At 42.4% G+C, this 21,496-nt stretch overlaps 1 protein-coding gene across 1 annotated transcript; it reads left to right on the forward strand.

Annotated features, from left to right (window-relative positions):
* Nucleotides 1–1,424: 1,424 nt before the first annotated feature.
* Nucleotides 1,425–19,761, forward strand: KATNA1 (katanin catalytic subunit A1). Its single transcript, XM_083435047.1, has 12 exons — nucleotides 1,425–1,580; nucleotides 1,987–2,078; nucleotides 8,707–8,880; nucleotides 10,333–10,490; nucleotides 10,820–11,003; nucleotides 12,044–12,165; nucleotides 13,977–14,082; nucleotides 15,236–15,394; nucleotides 16,526–16,652; nucleotides 17,138–17,272; nucleotides 17,724–17,850; nucleotides 19,412–19,761. Exons 3-12 carry the CDS (start codon nucleotides 8,710–8,712, stop codon nucleotides 19,608–19,610), a joined length of 1,488 nt encoding a protein of 495 aa, XP_083291173.1. The 5' UTR covers nucleotides 1,425–1,580; nucleotides 1,987–2,078; nucleotides 8,707–8,709; the 3' UTR covers nucleotides 19,611–19,761.
* Nucleotides 19,762–21,496: the final 1,735 nt, after the last annotated feature.

The following is a 21,496-nucleotide window of genomic DNA, read 5'->3' on the forward strand; positions in this document are numbered from 1 at the left end:
ATTTCTAAAGCTGCCCTAATGCCATGGAGTCCCAGGACAGTGTACAAATAGAGTATAAATCTTACCATGTAATGGAATCCCCCCCCCCTATAAATATAGGTATTTTGAAAACCACAGTTCATAAGACTGGTAATTTCTTCTCAACTTAGGTACAAATCTAAGACCCTATCCTATTGGTCTTTATTCTAAAGTAACATGAAGTAGCATTCCAAAGTACAAATATAATAAAATATAAAATCAAACCTAAAAAAAATAAAAATACACAGCACTTTATTCTGCTTTTCTATACACACCTGAAAGTAAGCCCAGTTTAATTCTGCCAGGTTTACTTATTGGTAGATGCTCTGTACTGTTGCATTGCTATGATACTGCAGTTTGTGAAACGTATGAGGCTCTGTGAAATGCTATGAGTGTAGCATGATCCTACTGCTGCCAGTAAGGTAAGGTAAAAAGGTTTTTCCTTGGCTTTGCCACTAAGCAAAAGAAGGAATCTACCCTCCACATGTCACCTCCCATCAGGCAGCAGAGCCAAAGATCAAGGATAATGGAAGATACCAACCAAAACATCTGGAGGACCCCTTCTCAAAATCATATAGTCTTTAATTTCAGGAAAACAGAGGGCATTACCAGACCTGATGCCTCAACGCCTTCCACATGTGCTGAATCAGAAATATTTTAGGCAGCATGTTGAAAGACAGCCTCTCCCAAGCCCACACTCCCAGCATGTTGGCACTCCTGTTTCGGTGATGTCTGTGCTGACTTGGTCATATTCACAAAATGGAAGGTGGCAGGAACCCCCAGGGTCATAGTTACAGGCACCAACCAACCTGTTGGCAGACCAACTCTTTCTTACAAAGACGTCTGCAAACATGACAGCCAGGCTGGCCACATCAACCCTGCCCTGTGGGAGTCCCTTGCAGATGACTGCAGTGCCTGAAGGCAGACAGGCAGGTCCAGTACGCTAGTTTGTACACACTCAGCCCGCTCTGTATCCTGCATTCAGAGGTGCAAGAAAGCTTGTCAGAGATAAAGGGCATATTTCAAGCAGGCAAGAAGGCGCGGCCGCCAAGCGGGGGGTGAAGCGGCAGGATGAGGCTGTGGCTGGGAAAGACTTCCGAGAAGGCACCTCGGCTTAGCGATCCCCGTCCCTGACATGAAGAGATCAGGGACCACTAGACCCCTTCCCAAAGAGAGCGAGAAGCGAAAGGCCAGCCGGATCCTTCTACTTCGAGAAGCCAAACAATGTGGCGGGTAGAGGGGGGAAAGAAAGTAAAAAAGAAAAAGCGGGCAGAAGAGCCCGCCCAGCAGTGACGCTGCGAGTTCTGATTGGAGGAGAGAATATAAATGAAAGAAGGGGGGAAAAAATCCCATGCCACTCAGAGTCCCGAGAAAAAAAGAACCGCCCGGTGGGCGGCGCGTAGGGACGTTAGGACGCTGTGGGGCGGGACAAGAGCTGGCGCCTGCGCGCTACCGACAGTGCCTCCGCGCGGAGTGGGCGGGAGGCGGCGCTGAGATGAGTCGGGCCCTAGCGCCACCGCCGTCGCCGCCGCCGCCGTTACGGAGCTGAGCGCGCCGAAGAGGTGAGTGAGCCTCCGCTTCCCCCTTCCGCCAGCCTCGCTTTCCCCGTCCGTTGAGCCCGGAGCGCTCCCTCCCTCGCCGCCCGCCTCCTTCGGCGGCTTCTCTGGGCTGCTTCTGCCCCCCCCCAATAGCATCCGGAGTGGGATGTCGCCCCCCGAGCGGCGTTGGCGGGAGGGCTTTGAATGGGCTTTGCTGGGCAGCCTCTCCTCGTCCAGGAGGCCCGAAAAGAGACTGGAGGGGAGGCGCCCGCGTCCCCAGCTCCCGGTTTCCTGCGGCTCCAGACCCTGTTTCGTCTCCTCCTCCTGCTCGGTACTTTCTTTGCACTCCCTTCCCGCCCCCCAGCACCTGCCCGTGTGAGGCGTCCCGCGGGTGACTGGAGAGCCCTTTGCCCATTACGTGTTCTCTTAGGATTTCAGGTGATGCGGGAGACGTCACTGTCGGGCTACTCGTCCTGCCATTCCTTGGACTGCTTTCCGGAGTAAACAACACCTGCTTTTGGAGTAAGTCGGTCTCTCTTTTTGCATGGTTGGGGGCGGAGTGGGGACATCATCGTGAGGTTGGGGGGGGGGCTTTTTTCTTCCCTGTGCCATAGGTGTGGGGTTCCCAGCAACTAGTGCTCAGAGACATACTGCCTTTGAAAGTGGAAGTAGAACCCCTGGCCATTGTAGCGAGTAGCCATGGAAAGCTTTATTCACCATGGATTTGTCTAATCCTCTTTTAAAGTTATCCAGGTTGGTGATGCTACCTCTTGTGTGAGTGAACTCCATAGTTAAACTATGTGCTGTGTATGAAGAAGCCCTTTCTTTTACCTTCTTCCTGTATTCAACTTCACTGGATGTTCCCAAGTTATGAGAGAGGAAGGAAAAATTTTCTCTGTCTGCTAGTTCTCCATACTATACTGTTATAGATTTGGGAGTGCTCCCCGCCCCACAAATCCTAGAAATTAATAAATGGTAGTATTTTGATGATTTGGGATGTGAAAGGAGAAGTGCAAACTGCAGAGGAATTTCTGGGCTAGTCTATTCAAAACAGGGCCATTAAGGAACAATAGAGTTCCAGTGATATCTGACCAATATTTTAACAGTGGCCCACTAATTAAAATAACTTGGCAATGCAAGAGAACTGTCCTTCCCCCCTGCCCTGAGTTGTGAACAGAGACTGGGGTTTGGAAGGTTGGCAGGGTGACTGTGTGTTTGAGGTGACAGGAAAAAGGAGTCTGGGAAGGAGAAGGAGGAAGAGAGACTAGGATTCATCTTTGGGCAGGCTGGCTGAGGGAGATGCCTTGACTCCAGGGCTTCACTGCTGCAGGGACAAGCCCTCTTGAAATGACCATGCTGTAAGATTTGGACTCCTCCCATGCAGACTGAAGCCACAACAGTTTCCACCATGTCTCAGTTCTTCAAAGGACCACAGTGCCTGGAAGCCCATGAGCATGAGCTCTTGCCACTGCTCAGCAGAGAGTGGGAGGCACCCAGCTTTTGTAACAATACATAATTTTATGCATCTTTATAATTTCTTCTTTAGATTTGTATAATGGCATTATGATATTGAGATCTTTATTTTCCATTCCTTTGTAATGATATTTAGCATGGAAGTTGCCTATTTTCACAGCTGCTGCATGACTGCATTGCAGACCTCCTGGAAGTTCAGGTGTGTACTCTGGGTTACACCTTGAACCATCATTGCTACTGGAGGCGTGGGTGGCCCCAGAGGCTAGGAGTGCCTTTTCCTAGCTTTGACTGGTGCACCAGCCACAGCCATTCTTGGACAGGGCTAATCTATACACCATTAACTTCCAGGTTGGATTACTGCAATGTGCTCGTGTCTTCTGCTTGTTGCTGCTTTAGGACCTGCGGCTAACTCAGTGGTTTGGTTGCTGAATGGTGCTGCTTACCATTGAGCATGTTACACTGGGGCAGGTTCAAGGTGCTTATTGACATGTAAGACCCTGAACAACTTGGGGCCTGGTTACTTGAGGGAGCACCTTCTCTCATATCATCCTGTCCATTAATTGAGTTCTCCATGTCAGGCCCTCCTAGTCATTCCATGCATCCTGAAGCACCGAGGGGGAGATCTTTCTCTGGTGCAATGCCCAGCTCTTGGAATTCACTCTTTCCTGAAGTATGACAGGTACCAACCTTGTGTTTTGGTATCTGTTTAAGACCCACCACTTTTATCAAGCATTTCCTTTATTAAACACCTAGCTTTCTGTGAAATATTTTTTATTTTCCCACTGTTATTGTTGCATTAATGCTTTGTGTTATTTCTTAAATACGTTCAATATAAGCTGCCCTGAAAATTGATAAAAAGGATGGTATATAAATATTAGAAACAATGCTGGTGTTTATAGGACTAAATATTTCATTGTTTTCTTGTCCTGTAGATAATAAACCCTGGGAGTGGAGAATTCAGTATCAGGATTGTGCATTATTGCTGTTGTTGTTGCAAGTGAGCTAATGTAAAATGATTACTTGGGTCTGCTCCTGAAGGTTGCAAGAATGGGCATTTGGTCTTGATAAAATTATTGCATCTGTTGAAATTTTGTGGGTAGCCAGTCTTTTGCCCTCCAGATGTTGGGCTACAGCTGCATCACTCCTCACATTTGGTTATGGGGGCGGGGGTGTAGTCCAGCAATATCTGGGGGGCACCTCTTTGGTTATCCCTGGTTCAGCAGAAGGTCATCTTCCCGGTTACACAGGAAGAGGAAAGGAGGAATATGAGCTTGAGTCTTGCTGTGGTTTGTGCAAGTCCCCCTAAACCAGCGGTCACCTTGGTTTTTAGACACCTTTTTTTTAGACCCAAGAGAGAACACCCATACTCTTCACTTTTCCAAGGGATCTGGGTATAACTCTTGCGGCTAAGACAATAGTGCTCAGCAGAACAGGGTAAAGCTTCACTTTTGATCTTGCCTTTCAACACTTGAGTCACTGCTCATTACTGAGAGGGTCAGCAGAGGCAGGTTGGTCCTGCCCCACCAACTATTACTGGACTAACATGTTTTTTAAAAGATGCAAAGAGGGGTATACATTTCTCAGTGAAGGCACCCAGACTCTAAAAACTGGTAACATTGTAATTAAAGAGTTGTTATTTAGTCCATATTTTATTTTTCTTATTATATGTACAACTAATAATGGCAACAAAGTGTTCTGGTTCTATTCAGTGTACAGGAGCATAATAAACAATCTTCAAACAGGTCAAAACTAGCATAGTGTAACAAGCTGTAATATGACAACAAGCATTTTCTCTTGATTTCAGTGTTTTAATTCTCTCAAAATTGATATTGGTGGGACTTTGGGTACATTGTGCCCATAATGCTCTGGTTTTCTAGAGCAGGGGTTGTCAGCCTGGTCCCTACCGCCCACCAGTGGGCATTTCAGGATTCTAGGTGGGCGGTAGGGGGTTCTACGGCACAAGCTGAATCCTCCTTCCATTGAGCACTGGTGGGCGGTAAGGAAATTTTACCATCAAGAAAAATGCATTAGTGGGCAGTAGGTATAAAAAGGTTGACTACCCCTGTTCTAGAGTAAAAGAATGGACAAAGTAACATGCATATCAGAGGGGATGAAGGTAGCAATGCTTTTCTCTATCCCTGTTACCCATTTACAAATAACTTTTCAAAATTAACAGTGAAACTCTATAGCAGATGGCAGAATTCTGAACTGTCATTTCAGAAGCAACACTCTCCTTATGTAGTATTGTTCAGTGCTGGATCTACAAGTTTTGTCCTAGGGTGCCACCCATTCTCCCTAAAGACAAATGCTTTAAAAAGGCCTCATATAGGTTGGTGGGTTAAGTCAAGGAAAGGGAGCTTTGAAAATGAGTTGCTAGTTTCCTTTATACTGCACTGTCAGATTTAAAATTCAATTAAAAGCAAAATTAAATAATAATAATAATAATGTATAGCTTAGTAGCCAGGACCATCCAACACAGGAAATCAAGTTACATACACTTCTTTCTTCTTAGATGTATGAAGCTGTCAGTGTTCCCAATTAGCCCACACACATCCACACACAGGTTACTAACTGTAAAGCATAATGGGAGGCCAGTATATAGGGGAGTGCCTGCAAGGGGGCCACCCTCCTGGTTTGCTCTGCCCAGGGTTCATGTGCTTGCCCTTCTTGGTGCAGTGGGTACTAGGAAGCAGAAGGTGACTGGAAGGCAAAGGAGGCAGAGGCGCTTATCTGGACCCATCTCCTGTGGCGGGGTGTGTAGCCTGAAAGCTGAGGATCGGGTGGGAGAAAAAAGGAGGCATTTGATTACAGCATATCTGTGGGTGCTGCCCTGGGCATTTCCAGCAAGGAGGCAGAGGGGATGCAGCTGCATCTGTAGTGGTGAAGTGGAAGGAAGAGGAAAACAAGGAGGGCTGCCCATCTGTCTGCCTTGGGACCTGCTGCGTCTTGGAACAAGGGCTGCCAGGCAACAGTGAGGCAAGGCAAGGCAGAAATGGCAGGGAAGGTTCTGGGCTCTACTGCTGCCAGCCCAACAGACCAGACCCAATTTGAAGTGAGAGGCTCCTCCCTTCCCTTTCGCTCCTTTCAGCATTGATGTGTGTGTGTGTTGAACCCAGTAATTTTGAAGTCCCCCCCCCCCCCAATGTGCCGTCCAGGGGCACTTGACCGCTTTCTCCCCACACCCGATCCAGCCCAAGTATTGTTTTGGGAGAGATTCATTTAGCAGCAGAGCACACAAACACACTTAAAAAAAAATTTAAATAGATGGTTTGAATAAAAAACATAATGCTAAAGTATGATGTCATGACTGGAAATGCATTTTATAAGCTTCATAATTTCTCTTTGGAAGCTGAGCTTCTGTTAGTGCTGTTGTTAAAAGTTACAAGTCTTGGAAACTGCTGTGAAGTTTTTAGTGCACAACTTGTGTGAGAAAACATGCTTCCAAGATTTCAGCAAGCTTGCTCATAGATGTTTAGGATGGGTAAAAATGGTTCTCATACCTGATACACCTGTTTGCTAGTATGAGCTGATGACTAAACTAGTTTGAAATTACAAGTTTAGCAAGATGATGAAAACAATTAAGCAAGTAATGGCAAGTCATAAAGGAGATTTGGGTTTTTTGGATTCCAGAGTTTAAAAGCATATTATAGTTCGGTTTTTGCAGTAAAGAACGAGAGATAAGAGTGCTCTGAAAAGTCATAGGCAGGCAAAAAAAAAAAAGGAAGTAGATAATACTGAATGAAACGGTAGCAATGGTAAGCAAGGAGAAAACCAGAGGAAGAGTATTTGAAATGAGAGAGCACTGTACACAAAGTAAATCCCATTAAAGAGCCACATACTAAACAAAGCAATGTCTTTTAGCATTAATTTAAGTGTGGTTGGTATCTTCAATGAAATTTTGTTAAACTTTTTTTAAAGCTTAAGACACTTAAAAAGTTTAATTTTTTTTAATAAAAAAAGCAGTGTACAAAATGATCAAAACATATAAAAATCAAAATTATATACCAATATGATAAAATAAAATTCTAAAAATTACATGGTGATCAGTAGAATGCACAGCTACTAGCTGTTTATCAGGTCAATGTAGTTTGGGCCCCTGTGTTATCGGCAGGGGAAGCTGCAAACTTGCTGCCGCACCCTGCACTACTTACTGCCAGTTATGTCAGCGTGTTTTGAGTTTCTATTAATATAAGTTCTGTAGCCAGAAATGTTACCCATAACTAGTTTCAACATGTAGCTCTGAATGGGTTGCGTCCTAAATCTCATAGCAACACTTGACGCAGTGAAATGTGTTTTAAAGGGATAAAGCAGAGAGCTTTTACCAACTTCAGTGAGAGTCATTCCCTGAGTTTTAATCTCGTGTTACCTACAAACAAGTAGAAATCAAAAGAGTAAAATTTTCACTAAACACAAAATGCTGCAGAAATGATCCTGCATTTGTTTTTAAGTGTAATTCTATCCTAAATCCCTCTTCCATGGATAACCAGATTAATTTACTTAGAACATAGTGCAGAACATTTAATGTAACATTTATGGCTGCTTATTTAAGTCTCACCAGAACAATGATCGTTTATGAATGAGCCATTAAGATACATTAGGTTTTCTAAGGGTGAACTCTTGGAATGCTGGGAGTAGATTCCAACTAACTCAATGGCACTTTCTGCTGAATAGGCTTGTGTAGAATTGCACTGTCAGACACACAGCACTTCTGAAGTGATATAAAGAGAGAACATTTAATAATAATTAAGAAGTCACGATGCGATTGGGCAACTACAGTGTGTCTTTTCATTCCATCAGCCTCCCTCCTGTTGATAGCATTTCTGTAATACATATGGGCAGCTCGGGATATTAAATGTATTCTGAGAGGGAAAGTATGGTTTCTTTTCCTTATTTGGCTTTAATGGAACATCTTCTGCCCATCATGTACTTCTATTCTTTTGAAAGCCCTTGGCCACTCTGTGGACTCAGCTATACAGCTGCAAATAAACCTTTTTAAGTGCAATATACGATGTGACACTATATGGCAGTATGAAACCTTATGGAAAATTCAATGTATTTTTTAAATGCTTTTTAAAAAGCATTTTCAGAACATTTTTAATGTGTGTGTAGATTGCACCTGTGTCTCTCAGCCATACCGGGAAATGCCAGGGATTAAATTTAGGACCTTCTGTATCCAAGTCAGGTGCTTTAAGACTGGTAGAGAAAATCTTTCAGATTCTGAATTTGAATAATACAAAGCAATGAAACTGGGACTGGAGGGGAAGCCATGTGTCTGGTTGCTATATACCATATAATTTAATTATTCAGTTTATGTTCTAGTTATTCACAATTAACAGTCTAACATAAATTATGACAAATCTACAGACTATGTGCAACTTCTATCATTATTTAAAGTATAGTTCTTTGGAGATGAAACTGAGCATGCTTGAACTATGTATTGAGTAATGCTTGTGTCATGACTATTTGACAACAGCTATGTTCACAATAGATTCAAAGGTCTTTGAGAGAGATGGCTTTGTTACAAAATGTAAGTGTTCTGTAGTACTAAGACTATTTCACATAATGTATGAAAAATTGAAATACAGCATGAGAAACTTTCCATTCTTACACATTTGACAGGTTTTCTTTATATCCCAGCTGTTGTATATTCCAATTGCAGCATTTTTTTCCTCCCCAGCTTATGTTGACCATGAGTCTTGTCATGATAAGTGAGAATGTGAAGCTGGCCCGTGAGTACGCCTTGCTGGGAAATTATGACTCTGCAATGGTCTATTACCAGGGAGTACTTGACCAAATGAATAAATACCTCTCTTCTGTCAAAGACACATACCTCCAGCAGAAATGGCAACAGGTGGGTCATCCTTTTTCCATTGATTGGTTCTTACTTACACTTAATTCATAAGGTCCTTGGCTTAAAAAAAATGCTTGATAATAATTTGCTTACAACAGATCGATTAAATTTTATAAACATGCACATTTCTAAAACCTCCTCTTGGTGAATTCCTGACTTACACATACTAAAGAAAAGCTGCTACTAATTGTTAGAGAAAATGGCACCTTTAATTTTTAAGTTACCTATTATTTTAATAATTAAAAAGCCTCAAAAATAAACTCAGCACTGATTAAAATCTGATGCCACTGCTTAATTAAAATTCAAGCCAAACCTTGTCCACTCAGAAGCAAGTCCTATATTGAATTCAGTGGGGTTTTCTGCTAGGTATGTGGAGTTTGGATTTGCAGCCTTAGTTGATTAATCTAAAACTTACTGCTCTTAATTAATCACTATCATGTGAACATCTGAGCCCTTCCTGGAATGTATCACTTCAGACTGCTGGTGAGGAGTTGCACTTATGAATGCTCTCCCTTAATGTTTTTCAAAAACACAACTTTATGCAGAAAAATTGTGACCTTTCTGGCATATCGTGGCTCTTCCATGTTAATGATCATCTGAAATTTCCTGTCACGAGAATTTGCTCCTGCCACACTGGGAGTTGTATTCTTTCTCAGTACTAAAGGTATGTTCCAAAGGCACATGATGCGGCAACCTTGCTGAGATCAATGCCTGGATGGGAGGCCATCTGGAAATCCTACATATGCCTCTGGAATATAAATATGTAAAGTGGGATATAAATAGAATAATAGTTCATCATTATGACTTGCTTATTTAGTACTGGAATATCTTGCAGTGGCCCAAGTAACCTTGAAAGGCCTGCAGTAAACACTAGTGTGAGGGCTTCTGTGGTGCATTACTGTGCCTGCTATGAAATTTAGACTACAGGAGTCTGTTCTGGAATAACCACCTTAAAGGGCACCTAGCATATGGATGATCCTTAAGATTAGCTATCACAGAGAAGTAATACTGTACCTTTAATATGGAATGGAACATGCAAACAAACTTCTAAGTTACTTAGCATAAGTTTGCAAACAGTACAAAGTGGACTGGAATGAACTTTAAGCATAAAAAAGTTTGCATGTAAGATCCATTGAAAGAAAAGTCAAGCATGTAGTGGTGCATTTGTTCCCCATTTTGGTGCAGGATTTGGGAATCTTTGGTGGACCAGGTCAACTTCCCATAAAGTAACATATTTATTTTGAAAACTTCCAAACGGCCCCTTCATCCAAAATAAAGATAAAAATAAAAGACTGATACAATATAAAAACAAACAATTGAAAAAAATCAAAGCAAACAATTGAAGTTAAACATCTCTAGCACTTCTAATGGAGAATTTTTTTTAAGGTACATATGCTCAGCTAGGGACACGTTTCTACCTGTTAAAGCTGTACTTTTCATGTTTTCACTCAGGTTAGGCAGGAGATAAGTGTAGAAGCGAAGCACGTGAAGGATATCATGAAAACACTAGAAAGCTTTAAATTAGACAGCACGCCTTTGAAAGCTGCGCAGCAAGAATTACCGGCTCATGATGGAGAAGTTTGGTCCCTGCCTGTACCTGCCGAACGTAGGTAAGAGACGCCGAGAGTGTAAAGTGGATCAGGGAAGCCCAAAACATTACATTTAAAATGTCTGTGAGGCCCACACCCCGGTTCCAGTTCCTAAGTCGGGGGGAAAGCATGCTGCGCTGTCCCCGGTAAATATACCATAGCAATCCACATGAAGCCTCAGCACAGACCTTGCCTGGGGGGGGGGATTCCTAAGATCTATTGCCCCATAATGTAAACTATTCAGATCCTCATAGGTCCAAACGAAATGCTTATGCACTTGTCCCTATGTTGAAAGCTGCTTTAGTTTAGCTTTATTACAGTTTTCTCTTTTACATTTTCTAACTAACCAGAAGTTCACCAGGAGCCAGGAAACGTCAGTCTGCTCATTGCAGTGATTGCAGGAGCCAAAATAACCGAGCGAGTGCAGCGCCTAAAGTCTCCAGCCGTCCCTCCTCCCGAAGCTCTAACGATAAAGGCAAAATAATCCGCGGCCGGGAAAAGAAGGATCCGCAGAATAAAATGAAAGAAGAAAAAGTAAGTGTCTAAAATGTGAAGCTAGCTTTTCAAGTTCTTAGAAGTGCCCCTCTCCCATTTGGATCTCTCTCATATACACTGTCAGCATTCTCAAGAGGCAGGAGGTCTAAGGTTTTAGAGAAGAGTAGTTTGAAACATGTCAATTTTGAAGCCCCATTACATTCAGTAGTGCATATTTCCAGGTAAATGTGTATAGAATTGCAGCCTTAATGAAACTAAACGTGGCGTTTTTGTCAAATGGTACAAAGATGAATATTATTAGAATTTCCTTTCAGGGAGTCTGAAGGCTATAGTGTATTTCATAAGAGCATAAGAAGACCCTGCTGGATCAGGCCAAGGGCCCATCTAGTCCAGTATCCTGTTCTCACAGTGGGAAACCAGTAAGCAGGATTCGAGCACAAGAGCATTCCCCTCTCCTGCGGTTTCTGCAAATGGATGGAGTCATTCCATTCACGGAAGAACTTTTAGTTAACTGAAGAGGCTTCGGTTAATGGAAGGGGACCGTTTTCACCAACACCCACCATGGCACTCCAGCACTGCTCAACGCTCCAGAATATATCTTTGGGGAAGGGATCAATGGGGTTGGTAAAAATGGTTCCCCCTCTTCCACTAGCAGAGACCTCCACTATGTCCTTCCATCTGAGAAACAGCCTTTGATAATATTGGGTGGAGCCATGGGTGCTTTTACAAAACATTTCCATTGTAAAATGCTATATAAATATACCTAATGCCACAATTCAGTAACGGAATTATTTATTATAACAAGGTGCCAGATCAGTTCATGGCTCAGCTGACTTCTGAATTAGCTAGCCTGCACTTGGGGATGATTTTAATAGTTCCACCCAGTGCCATATTTCCATATTGAATTTGCATTATTCTGGTGCAGATGTAAGCTGTGTAGACTATGCCCACTTTTGCCTACAGGACCCTTGCTTCTATTATAATTAAGCAGGCATTAAGCCAGGTATAGTGATTCATTGTGTGGATAATTTAAAAATAACAAATGTAGGTTTGATATGCAAACTGTGTTTGTAATGCAGAATAAGCCCTCGTCTGACATTTCAGAATCTGAGCCAAAGAAATTTGATAGCACTGGATACGACAAAGACTTAGTAGAAGCTTTGGAAAGAGACATCATTTCCCAAAATCCCAATGTTCGATGGTAAGTGTAACTCACCTCTGTAATTTTTTTTACTTGGGAAGTATGTGTGTAAGCTCAATCCTTTAAAGGTTGCTTGGTTAAAAATTAAATTTAACCTGACAACAGATTGTAGGTCTTCCATTAATAATATTTTTCATTCAGTTTACGGCAAGATATTACATTCAAGGAATTAAGTGTATCAGGCCTAGCTCAGTGCAACATATTGTCCACTGTGACCTGCCAACTTATTTGCATCGTTCAGCTGAATCTAGCACAAGGCTTCTATAGAGGGGATATCACTACATCATACCTACTGTGCAGCCAGGAACAGCAAAATAATGGTACACAACTAGATGCTATACCACAACATCAGTGGTCTGAAAGAATAATAAGCATACTCTTAACTAATGCTGCTATACAGACTTCCTTGCTTAGAAGCAATCCTGTTACCACATAGCCAGCTGAGTGGCCATTCACTCATTGGTTGGCATCCTGTATTTGCTATGAACAGGATGTAGTTTTAGTGGCTGAAGCGTAAATGACTACTGTCCCAATGTGGGCTAGTCAACAGTTGTTAAGAGTTGCTAATTATCTGAATTAACATTTTCCTCCTTTGTTTATACATAAGGCAAGAATGTTATAAAATGAGCTTAACATATACACTTGTACCAAGAATCCCTGGAAAACATGATCAATTTGCCTCAACAGAATTTTTCTTAGAATATTACATGAGCCAGTTTTCAGTGAGGGTGGGAGAATGAGTTTGTGCATCTTAAAATTAGAGCTTGTGTAGTCTGTATTTGGGCCTGTTCAATGCCTGAAAGGGGGGGGGGGAGAACACTCTTCTGACTTAGAGAAGCAAATTGCCTGCTTTCCTTGGTCTTTACTTGCCATATACAACCAATGGATTGGTTTCTGTTTCTATTATGAACCTGTACTTTAAAAGCAAATTCCTTCATACTGAAACACTTCATTCTTACTAAATCCTGAAGAATGTGCCCTGCTGAGTAAACATGAATAATATTAGGCTACTTGTGCCCAAAGAAAGGGCTGGCACATACTGTACAAAATAATGTTTCTCCATAACTTAGAATGTAACGGTTGTGGTTGTGATTGTTTGTTTGTTTGTTACTTAATTTATATTTTGAAGCTCTCTAGAGGAGGAGGTGGTTTGAGGGGCTGCAGGGGGAGGAGGAATTGCTGGAAACAGCCAGCCTGCTCAGTCTTCTAATATATTTTTTCTGTCAGCAGTGGGACACCCACTGAATACCTTTCTGTGGTTTTTGACTTCTTGAATATTTATAATTTGTATAACAAATGCACGTATTTATAAAGCTTCACCTCTAATCACTTTTACCCTTGGTTTATATATAAAATCATATTTTAACTTGGTGTGTTAAAAAGTCAAAATTTAACTGAATGTGGTGCCTGCATTCAGAGAGCATTTTAAGCCAGGTTACTTAAAGGGATGATAAATGTTACTGAAATGCTTAAATGAAAAAAAACACCTGAACTTTTTATATTAAAAACAACTTTATGATAGACTTCCATGTGAAAGAACATTTTGTACAAACAACAAGTGTGTTGATGTATTGATAGTTTTCTCCTGGAACAGAATTACAGATCATGCAAATTTACTTGGATAGAATTCAAATGGGAAACTATTTGATATTCTTCTGTAGAGAGTCATAGAAGGTTTCAGCTGCAGGTAGGAATGCATCTTTTAGAAGCTAACCCAAGGTTACCGTCCGACTGTGATAGGGACTCTTGAATGGAACAGTAATTAGTTGCTTCTAGTGTGTCATAATCTGTTAATTTCTTTTCTTAAACAGGGATGATATAGCTGACTTAGTGGAAGCTAAAAAGTTGCTCAAAGAAGCGGTGGTTTTACCCATGTGGATGCCAGAATTCTTTAAGGGGATTAGAAGGCCCTGGAAGGTAAAATCATGCAATTTAGTTTTGAATTAATAATGTTTTCATATGTCCTGATCAGGCACAATTTTAATAAGAGAAAATGATGAGATAGTATTAACCTAAAATCTGAATGCAATTATTGTATGGCTAGACTTTCTCACATTTTAGCAATAGAGCAAAATATAAAGGTAAAGGTAAAGGTACCCCTGGGACGCGGGTGGCGCTGTGGGTTAAAGCCTCAGTGCCTAGGGCTTGCCGATCGAAAGGTCGGTGGTTCGAATCCCCGCGGCGGGGTGCGCTCCCGCTGTTCGGTCCCAGCGCCTGCCAACCTAGCAGTTCGAAAGCACTCCCGGGTGCAAGTAGATAAATAGGGAAGGTACCTTACTGGCGGGAAGGTAAACGGCGTTTCCGTGTGCGGCTCTGGCTCGCCAGAGCAGCGATGTCACGCTGGCCACGTGACCCGGAAGTGTCTTCGGACAGCGCTGGCCCTTGGCCTCTTTGAGTGAGATGGGCGCACAACCCTAGAGTCTGGCAAGACTGGCCCGTACGGGCAGGGGTACCTTTACCTTTTAAAGGTACCCCTGCCCGTATGGGCCAGTCGTGTCCGACTCTAGGTTTGTGCGCCTATCTCACTTAAGAGGCCGGGGGCCAGCGCTGTCCGGAGACACTTCCAGGTCACGTGGCCAGCGTGACGAAGCTGCTCTGGCAAGCCAGCACCAGCGCAGCACACGGAAACGCCGTTTACCTTCCCGCTATAAGACAGTACCTATTTATCTACTTGCACTTAGGGGTGCTTTCGGACTGCTAGGTGGGCAGGAGCTGGGACCGAAAGATGGGAGCTCACTCCGCCACGGGGATTTCAACCGCCGACCATACGATCGGCAAGTCCTAGGCACTGAGGTTTTACCCACAGCGCCACCCGCGTTCCAAGAGCAAAATATAATATATCACAATTCCACTGAATGCAATGTGTAGTGATCTGGATACGTAAACAAGTTATGTAAGAATGCCTGCTGTTCTGATCCTCAGAGCTAGCATACCATTTCCTTAGACGTGATATTAAAGCACATTTGGAGAAAAGGAAGTTCTAAAGCAATTTCCCATGGAAAATGTGTTCTAGATATCTCAAATGAGAAACTTTCTGAACATTTTTTTGGACTTCCTTTCTTTTACATAGGGTGTTTTGATGGTTGGTCCTCCTGGCACTGGAAAAACGCTTCTTGCAAAAGCTGTAGCTACTGAATGCAAGACAACCTTTTTCAACATATCATCGTCAACACTTACTTCAAAATACAGAGGAGAATCTGAAAAACTTGTTCGACTTCTATTTGAAATGGTGATTTTAGAGTTCACTGTTGGTTCTTTGATATATATTTTGGATGAATAATAGTTTCTAGAATATACAGGTGTTTCAAAAACCTGGCTACTCGTCTGAAATTTATATTTAAGCTTTTTTTTCAGACTTCTAGTTGTACAGCAGCTAAAGGGTATGCATGTTTGTTGTGTTACATTGGTCAGTTCAGCAGGCCTGACCAGCGTTGAGCTATCATGGACCAGACTCCTTGTACTGTCATAATTTTGTCTTAACGCAGTACCAGTCCAATCTGACTGCAATGAGTTATTCTCCTTTACCAGACAAGCATGATGCAGTTGCATCACAAAATGTAGAGTGTGTGTGTGTGTGTGTGTGTGTGTGTGTGTGCAGCCAGCCTCATTCCCACACCACCCCTCTCCATTAAAGTCTTACAAGTTGCTTTGCCACTTAGCAGTGAATTGCATAGTAGCACCTCCCTTGGTTTCATACCGTTCAAGTTAATGTATAACTTCTATTACTTTTTTAATGAATGAATTCAGGTAGGTAGCCGTGTTGGTCTGACACAGTCAAAAAAAATTAAAAAGTATCTGAAGAAGTGTGCATGCACACGAAAGCTTATACCCAGAACAAACTTAGTTGGTCTCTAAGGTGCTACTGGACGATTTTTTAAATTTATTATGAAGCACTCCAAAGCCCGCTTGCATGCTGCCCAGAATATTATTTGAAAGTTTGTTGGGTCTCTGGATGTTGGATTAATGCATAACATTTGGCCATGCTGGCTAGGAATTGCAGTTGAAGTCCAGTGTCTGGGAACCCAAGATTGTTGCTTCAGGGGTAGACTTTAATAATATGGTGCCCTGAGCAAAGGCAAAATCTGGCATTGTCCCCCCCCCAAAAAAAACTTTGAGTAGGTACCCATATAAATATAGCGATGATGATGATGATGATGCACCCCCTCGGCTCGGCACCCTGTGCAGGGGAACTACCCGAATCACCCTAAATTTGGTGCTGGTTGCTGACTTGAGAGGGGAAAACTGTAATTGTATGGACTTTCAAGGTTATATGCCATGTTTTTGTGTGAAGTAAGTTGTTAAACATAGCTCAGCGGTACTTTGGTGATTTAATTGATGTTCCTTCATCTTGTCTCTCCAGGCTCGATTCTATGCACCAACAACAATATTTATAGATGAAATCGATTCTATCTGTAGTCGCAGAGGAACTTCTGAGGAGCATGAAGCCAGCCGAAGGGTGAAGGCAGAATTACTCGTTCAGATGGATGGTAAATAAGCTCAGTTCACATTGTGTTAAAGAGATGTGGAGCTCAAAGTAGGAACTTGGATGGGACATTATAGTAGCAACACTGTACTAATATTTCTGCTTTGGATCAGAAATTATGTATGACTGTTTAGAGTAGTAGCTTTGTGCTATACGTGTATCATGTGGATGTAGCACTGTCTGAATTACTGTGGTTGTGGAATCATTGAACAGTCTTAATTTTGCAGACCAGTGGATAGACTTCTGAAAAGTGTTTTCCCTCTTTACAAAGCTGTCTTAGTCGTTCTGCTCCTGTTTTTCTTTTTTAGTAATTAAAGGCAGCAGCAGGGGGAGCTGCTTCAATAGCCAAGAGACACTTTATTCAAATTGTTCAGTGCAAATATGTTGCCATTTTATGCAGGTGATTAAAATTCACATTGGCTTTAACTTTGGATAGCTTCCAGAATTTTGTGACCTCCCCTTATAACTTCCTCTTTCCTTCTGATTTAGGTGTTGGAGGGGCTTCTGAAAATGATGACCCTTCCAAAATGGTTATGGTACTAGCTGCTACTAATTTCCCATGGGATATTGATGAGGCCTTACGACGGCGGCTAGAGAAGAGAATTTACATTCCTTTACCATCAGGTAGAACAACTTCCATTTTGGGGGAAACCAACCTTTTTATTTATCCTGAATTTTGAATTCTGAACCTGAATTTGGTATAGGGCTGTATTGGGAAATAGGGGTGGTGCTTCCAAGTGGCCTCCGGGGAAAATACTCCCCCAAGAAGTAGAATCCCAGGTTTGTGCTGCCTTCTATGGAAGGGACAGTGTTCCCTTCTCCCCGGGGAAGTCCCCTGTACCTCCAGAGCTGTGATTAGGGTGGCAGTTTGGGTTGCAGTGAAAATCACTTCCCTTCCTTGGTAGATTGTTGCTTGTAAACTTTGGCACACAAGATTCTCGGGTGGCAAAAAGCAGAACAAAGTGCATGTTTAGGAACCCATTTTTGAAAGCCTCAGCATTTTTTGAAAGTTAGTAACTATACTATGTGGTTCAAACTATTTATATTGTTACTTTTAAAAAATGTTCCGTTTTAGCCAAAGGTAGAGAAGAACTTCTAAGAATAAGCCTGCGAGAGTTGGAACTTGCTGATGATGTTGACCTTACCAATATAGCAGAAAATATGGACGGTTATTCCGGGGCTGACATTACTAATGTGTGCAGGTACGTTAAAACTGTAACACTTCTAAAATAATTAAGGCCTGTTTTAAGCATACCTGCTCAGAAATTTGAATGAATAATCATTTAATTGGGGCTTCTATTGGAATCCAAAATTTGTTTATGAAAATACATTAATGTTGCCGTTTGTCCACTGGCTTACTGCTGCTTTGATAAAAAAAATATTATACTGAAACTACTTCCCAGCCAGGCAGTCTTTATTCTTCTCCCTCTTCATTCTCCTCTAGTTCAAGGAAAGCAGACAGATTCAACCTATTTCTCTGCTTTCCTTGAACTTGGGGAATGGCAGGTTTGTATACCATTTCCCTCTAGTCCCCATTCTCTGCCATGATGGTTATTTTTGTTCTTGGTGCACACTTCTCTCATGTATTTGTTCCTCTCCACTCTACATTTTGTTTTATCCTTTTTCTCTGGCCATATTCACTTTTTCCTCTTATTTCTTCCACTCCCCTCTACTCCCTCTCTGTTATTTTTTTCCTGCCTCACTCAGTAAATCTTTCTCTAAGCCCATACCTGTCTCAACTGCACTACTTGTGCTTTTTCTCAGTAGCTGAATCCATTCAGCCCTTGCAAAATGAAGAGGGTAATGCCCATATCGGCCCCTCCAAAATGACTCCACACCGCTTGCCTTCTGTCATCTATTAGCCTAGCCGGTGTCACTGTTTGAAATACCGAAATTCCTGTCTTCCCATTGAAGGCAGTTTTGATATTTGACAGAGCTGTAGCTGTAAAGCATCTGCTCTGAATGCATAAATTCCTAGGTTGGAAACATCCCTTACCTGAAATCCTAGTGAGCCACTGCCAGTCAGTGTAGACAATACTGAGCTGGATGGACCAATGCTCTGACTCTGTATAAGGCAACTTCCTGGATTCTTGTGACATTTTGCTAAAGGGAGATACCAAAAATGTGTAGCGGTTTCTGTGAATATACAGTGGTACCTCGGGTTAAGTACTTAATTCGTTCCGGAGTTCCGTTCTTAACCTGAAGCACCACTTTAGCTAATGGGGCCTCCTGCTGCTGCACCACTGCTGCACGATTTCTGTTCTCATTCTGAAGCAAAGTTCTTAACCCGAGGTACTATTTCTGGGTTAGCGGAGTCTAACCTGAAGCGTATGTAACCCGAGATACCACTGTACAAAGGGTAAGACATGCAAGATCAGAGAGAGAGGAAAGAATGATAAAAAGGTGTCTCTGTAAGCTGGGTTTTCAAGCTGGGTCTCAGATTCCAAATTACTGCAATAGATTTATGTGATCTACTGAACTGTTATTAATCCACTGTTGTAGAAGTGGGAGCCTGCATGCCTCCAGATGTTGCTGGACTGACTCCAACATCTGGAGTGCCACAGGTTCCCTATCTATGTAGTACTGGATACAGTACGAAGTCCTCAGATGTGTTTCCGTTTGTGTGTGGAAGGTCAAACTTTCCAAGCAGTCTCCGTTTGATATTTTAAGCATGTCAGTGTTCATCTACAACTACTATTAGCCATTTGCTTAGGACCAGTGGCATTGTGTATTCTCATTAAGTTCAATCTTGGATACCAACAGGGATGCTTCACTAATGGCTATGAGAAGGCGTATTGAAGGCTTGACACCAGAAGAAATCCGAAATCTTTCCAGAGATGAAATGCACATGCCAACCACAATGGAAGATTTTGAAATGGCTTTAAAGAAAGTTTCGAAGTCAGTCTCTGCTGCGGACATTCAAAAATATGAGAAATGGATATTCGAATTTGGATCATGCTAAGCCTTCCTACCTTGAGATATCTGCCTTAAGTCTTCAAACAATTCCAGAAGTAATTAAAAAGTAGTGCAACAGGGCACTGAGTACTATTTTTTAACTTTTGTAATTACAGTTAACAGCAATATCCTTAATAAAGTTAGTTTTTTAAACTGCAGCTCATTTTTTACCTCTTGCACCAGTTGTCCCTTCTGTTCTCTGCACAAGGTATTTGCATGTAAACTAGTCTTACTTCCATCTATGCACCCAACTAATGCAATAGTATTAGTTGGGAAGTGTTATACGTACCTATTTACAGATAACAGGGTGAAAACTTTTTGACATAGATCCACATTTTCAATTTTTTTATATTCAAATAGAGTAAGCTCACTTTGCTGTTTGCCTACACTTTTAATGATAAGTAAAAGTGAACCACCTGAGCCTCAGGTGACAGCAAAGGATCCAAAATAACCCCCAAGCTACATACCTGCTCCTTCAGAGTATATAATCCCATCAGAAACAGGCAATCTCCCATCCATACAGCCTAAGGAACCACTCACTAACAGTGCCCTAATTCTGTAACTTTAGCGAATTACATAAACATTCAATGGGAATCAATGCTAGGTGGTGCTGGGAAACACGAACGGCACAAGGAGAATTCACAGGAGAAAACCAATGGCAATATATAAAGGGTAACATGGTGCTGGTAAGAAAATAAATATTTTGCCTTGTCTCACACTTTGCTCTGGAGACCTTATTCACCAAGCAGCAGTAGCATTTCAGTATTATGAATATGTAGTGCTTTGTGTTCTAGCATGGCAGTTATCTCAAAAATGGAATGCTTTTCAATATAAAATATTTGAAGGCATTCTTTTCATGTGAAGTCATAGGCTTGATAGCTACATGAACCTGCCCTCCTGCTGAGATCACCCTGAGTCCTCCCATCTCCAAAGGTAATGCAGGTAGCAGCTAGGATATGGGTTTTTTCAGTTGTTGCATCCTCCGTTATCTTTCTGGCACCAAGCAAATATATTTTTTATTTCCCCAGGCCTTTTAGCTTTCATGTTATAAAGGCATTTATGTGCCATCTTTCAGCTGTAGAAAGAGCCCCCAAAGTAGCATTTGATCATTCAGTGGTGGTGCTTGGCTGAAGGTAAGGCTTCCAGCAGCAGAATAAGGAGCAAAGCAATTTCCCTTCCTCTTTCCAAATCTGCTCTGGAAAGTCCCCAGCCCTCCATACTAACTTAGGAGGGATGTGCAGGAGAAGAGATGCTGCTTCCCTCCCTATTCTGCTGACAGACTCCTTACGGTCCGCTGAGCAACACTCAACACAATCCTAAAGGTAAAGGTACCCCTGACTGTTAGGTCCAGTCGCGGACGACTCTGGGGTTGCGACTCTATAGGCCGAGGGAGCCAGTGTTTGTCCACAGACAGCTTCCAGATCATGTGGCCAGCATGACTAAGCCGCTTCTGGCAAACCAGAGCAGCGCACGGAAACGCCATTTACCTTCCCACCAGAGCGGTACCTATTTATCTACTTGCACTTAGTGCTTTCGAACTGCTAGGTTGACAGGAGCTGGGACCGAACAACGGGAGCTCACCCCGTCGCGGGGATTCAAACCGCCGACCTTCTGATCAGCAAGCCCAAGGCTCAGTGGTTTAGACCACAGTGCCACCCGCGTCCCTTCAACACAATCCTAAAGCTTTTTAAATCTGTGATTGGGTTTTTTATCTGCTGCTGAGAATTTATTTTACATTGCTGCTTTCTTTGCCTCTAAGCAGTTAAATACATCTGGTGTGTTTTTGTTAGGCATGTTCGGAGCAGTAATACTGAAGGGTAGTGTAGCAACTCTGTGAAATAAACCACCCCCTGTAAAATATACGAAGCAAAACAGTTTTGCAAGGGTCGGGCC

The sequence above is a fragment of the Podarcis tiliguerta genome (assembly GCF_965153285.1).
Source record: "Podarcis tiliguerta genome assembly, chromosome: 3".
NCBI lineage: Eukaryota > Metazoa > Chordata > Lepidosauria > Squamata > Lacertidae > Podarcis > Podarcis tiliguerta.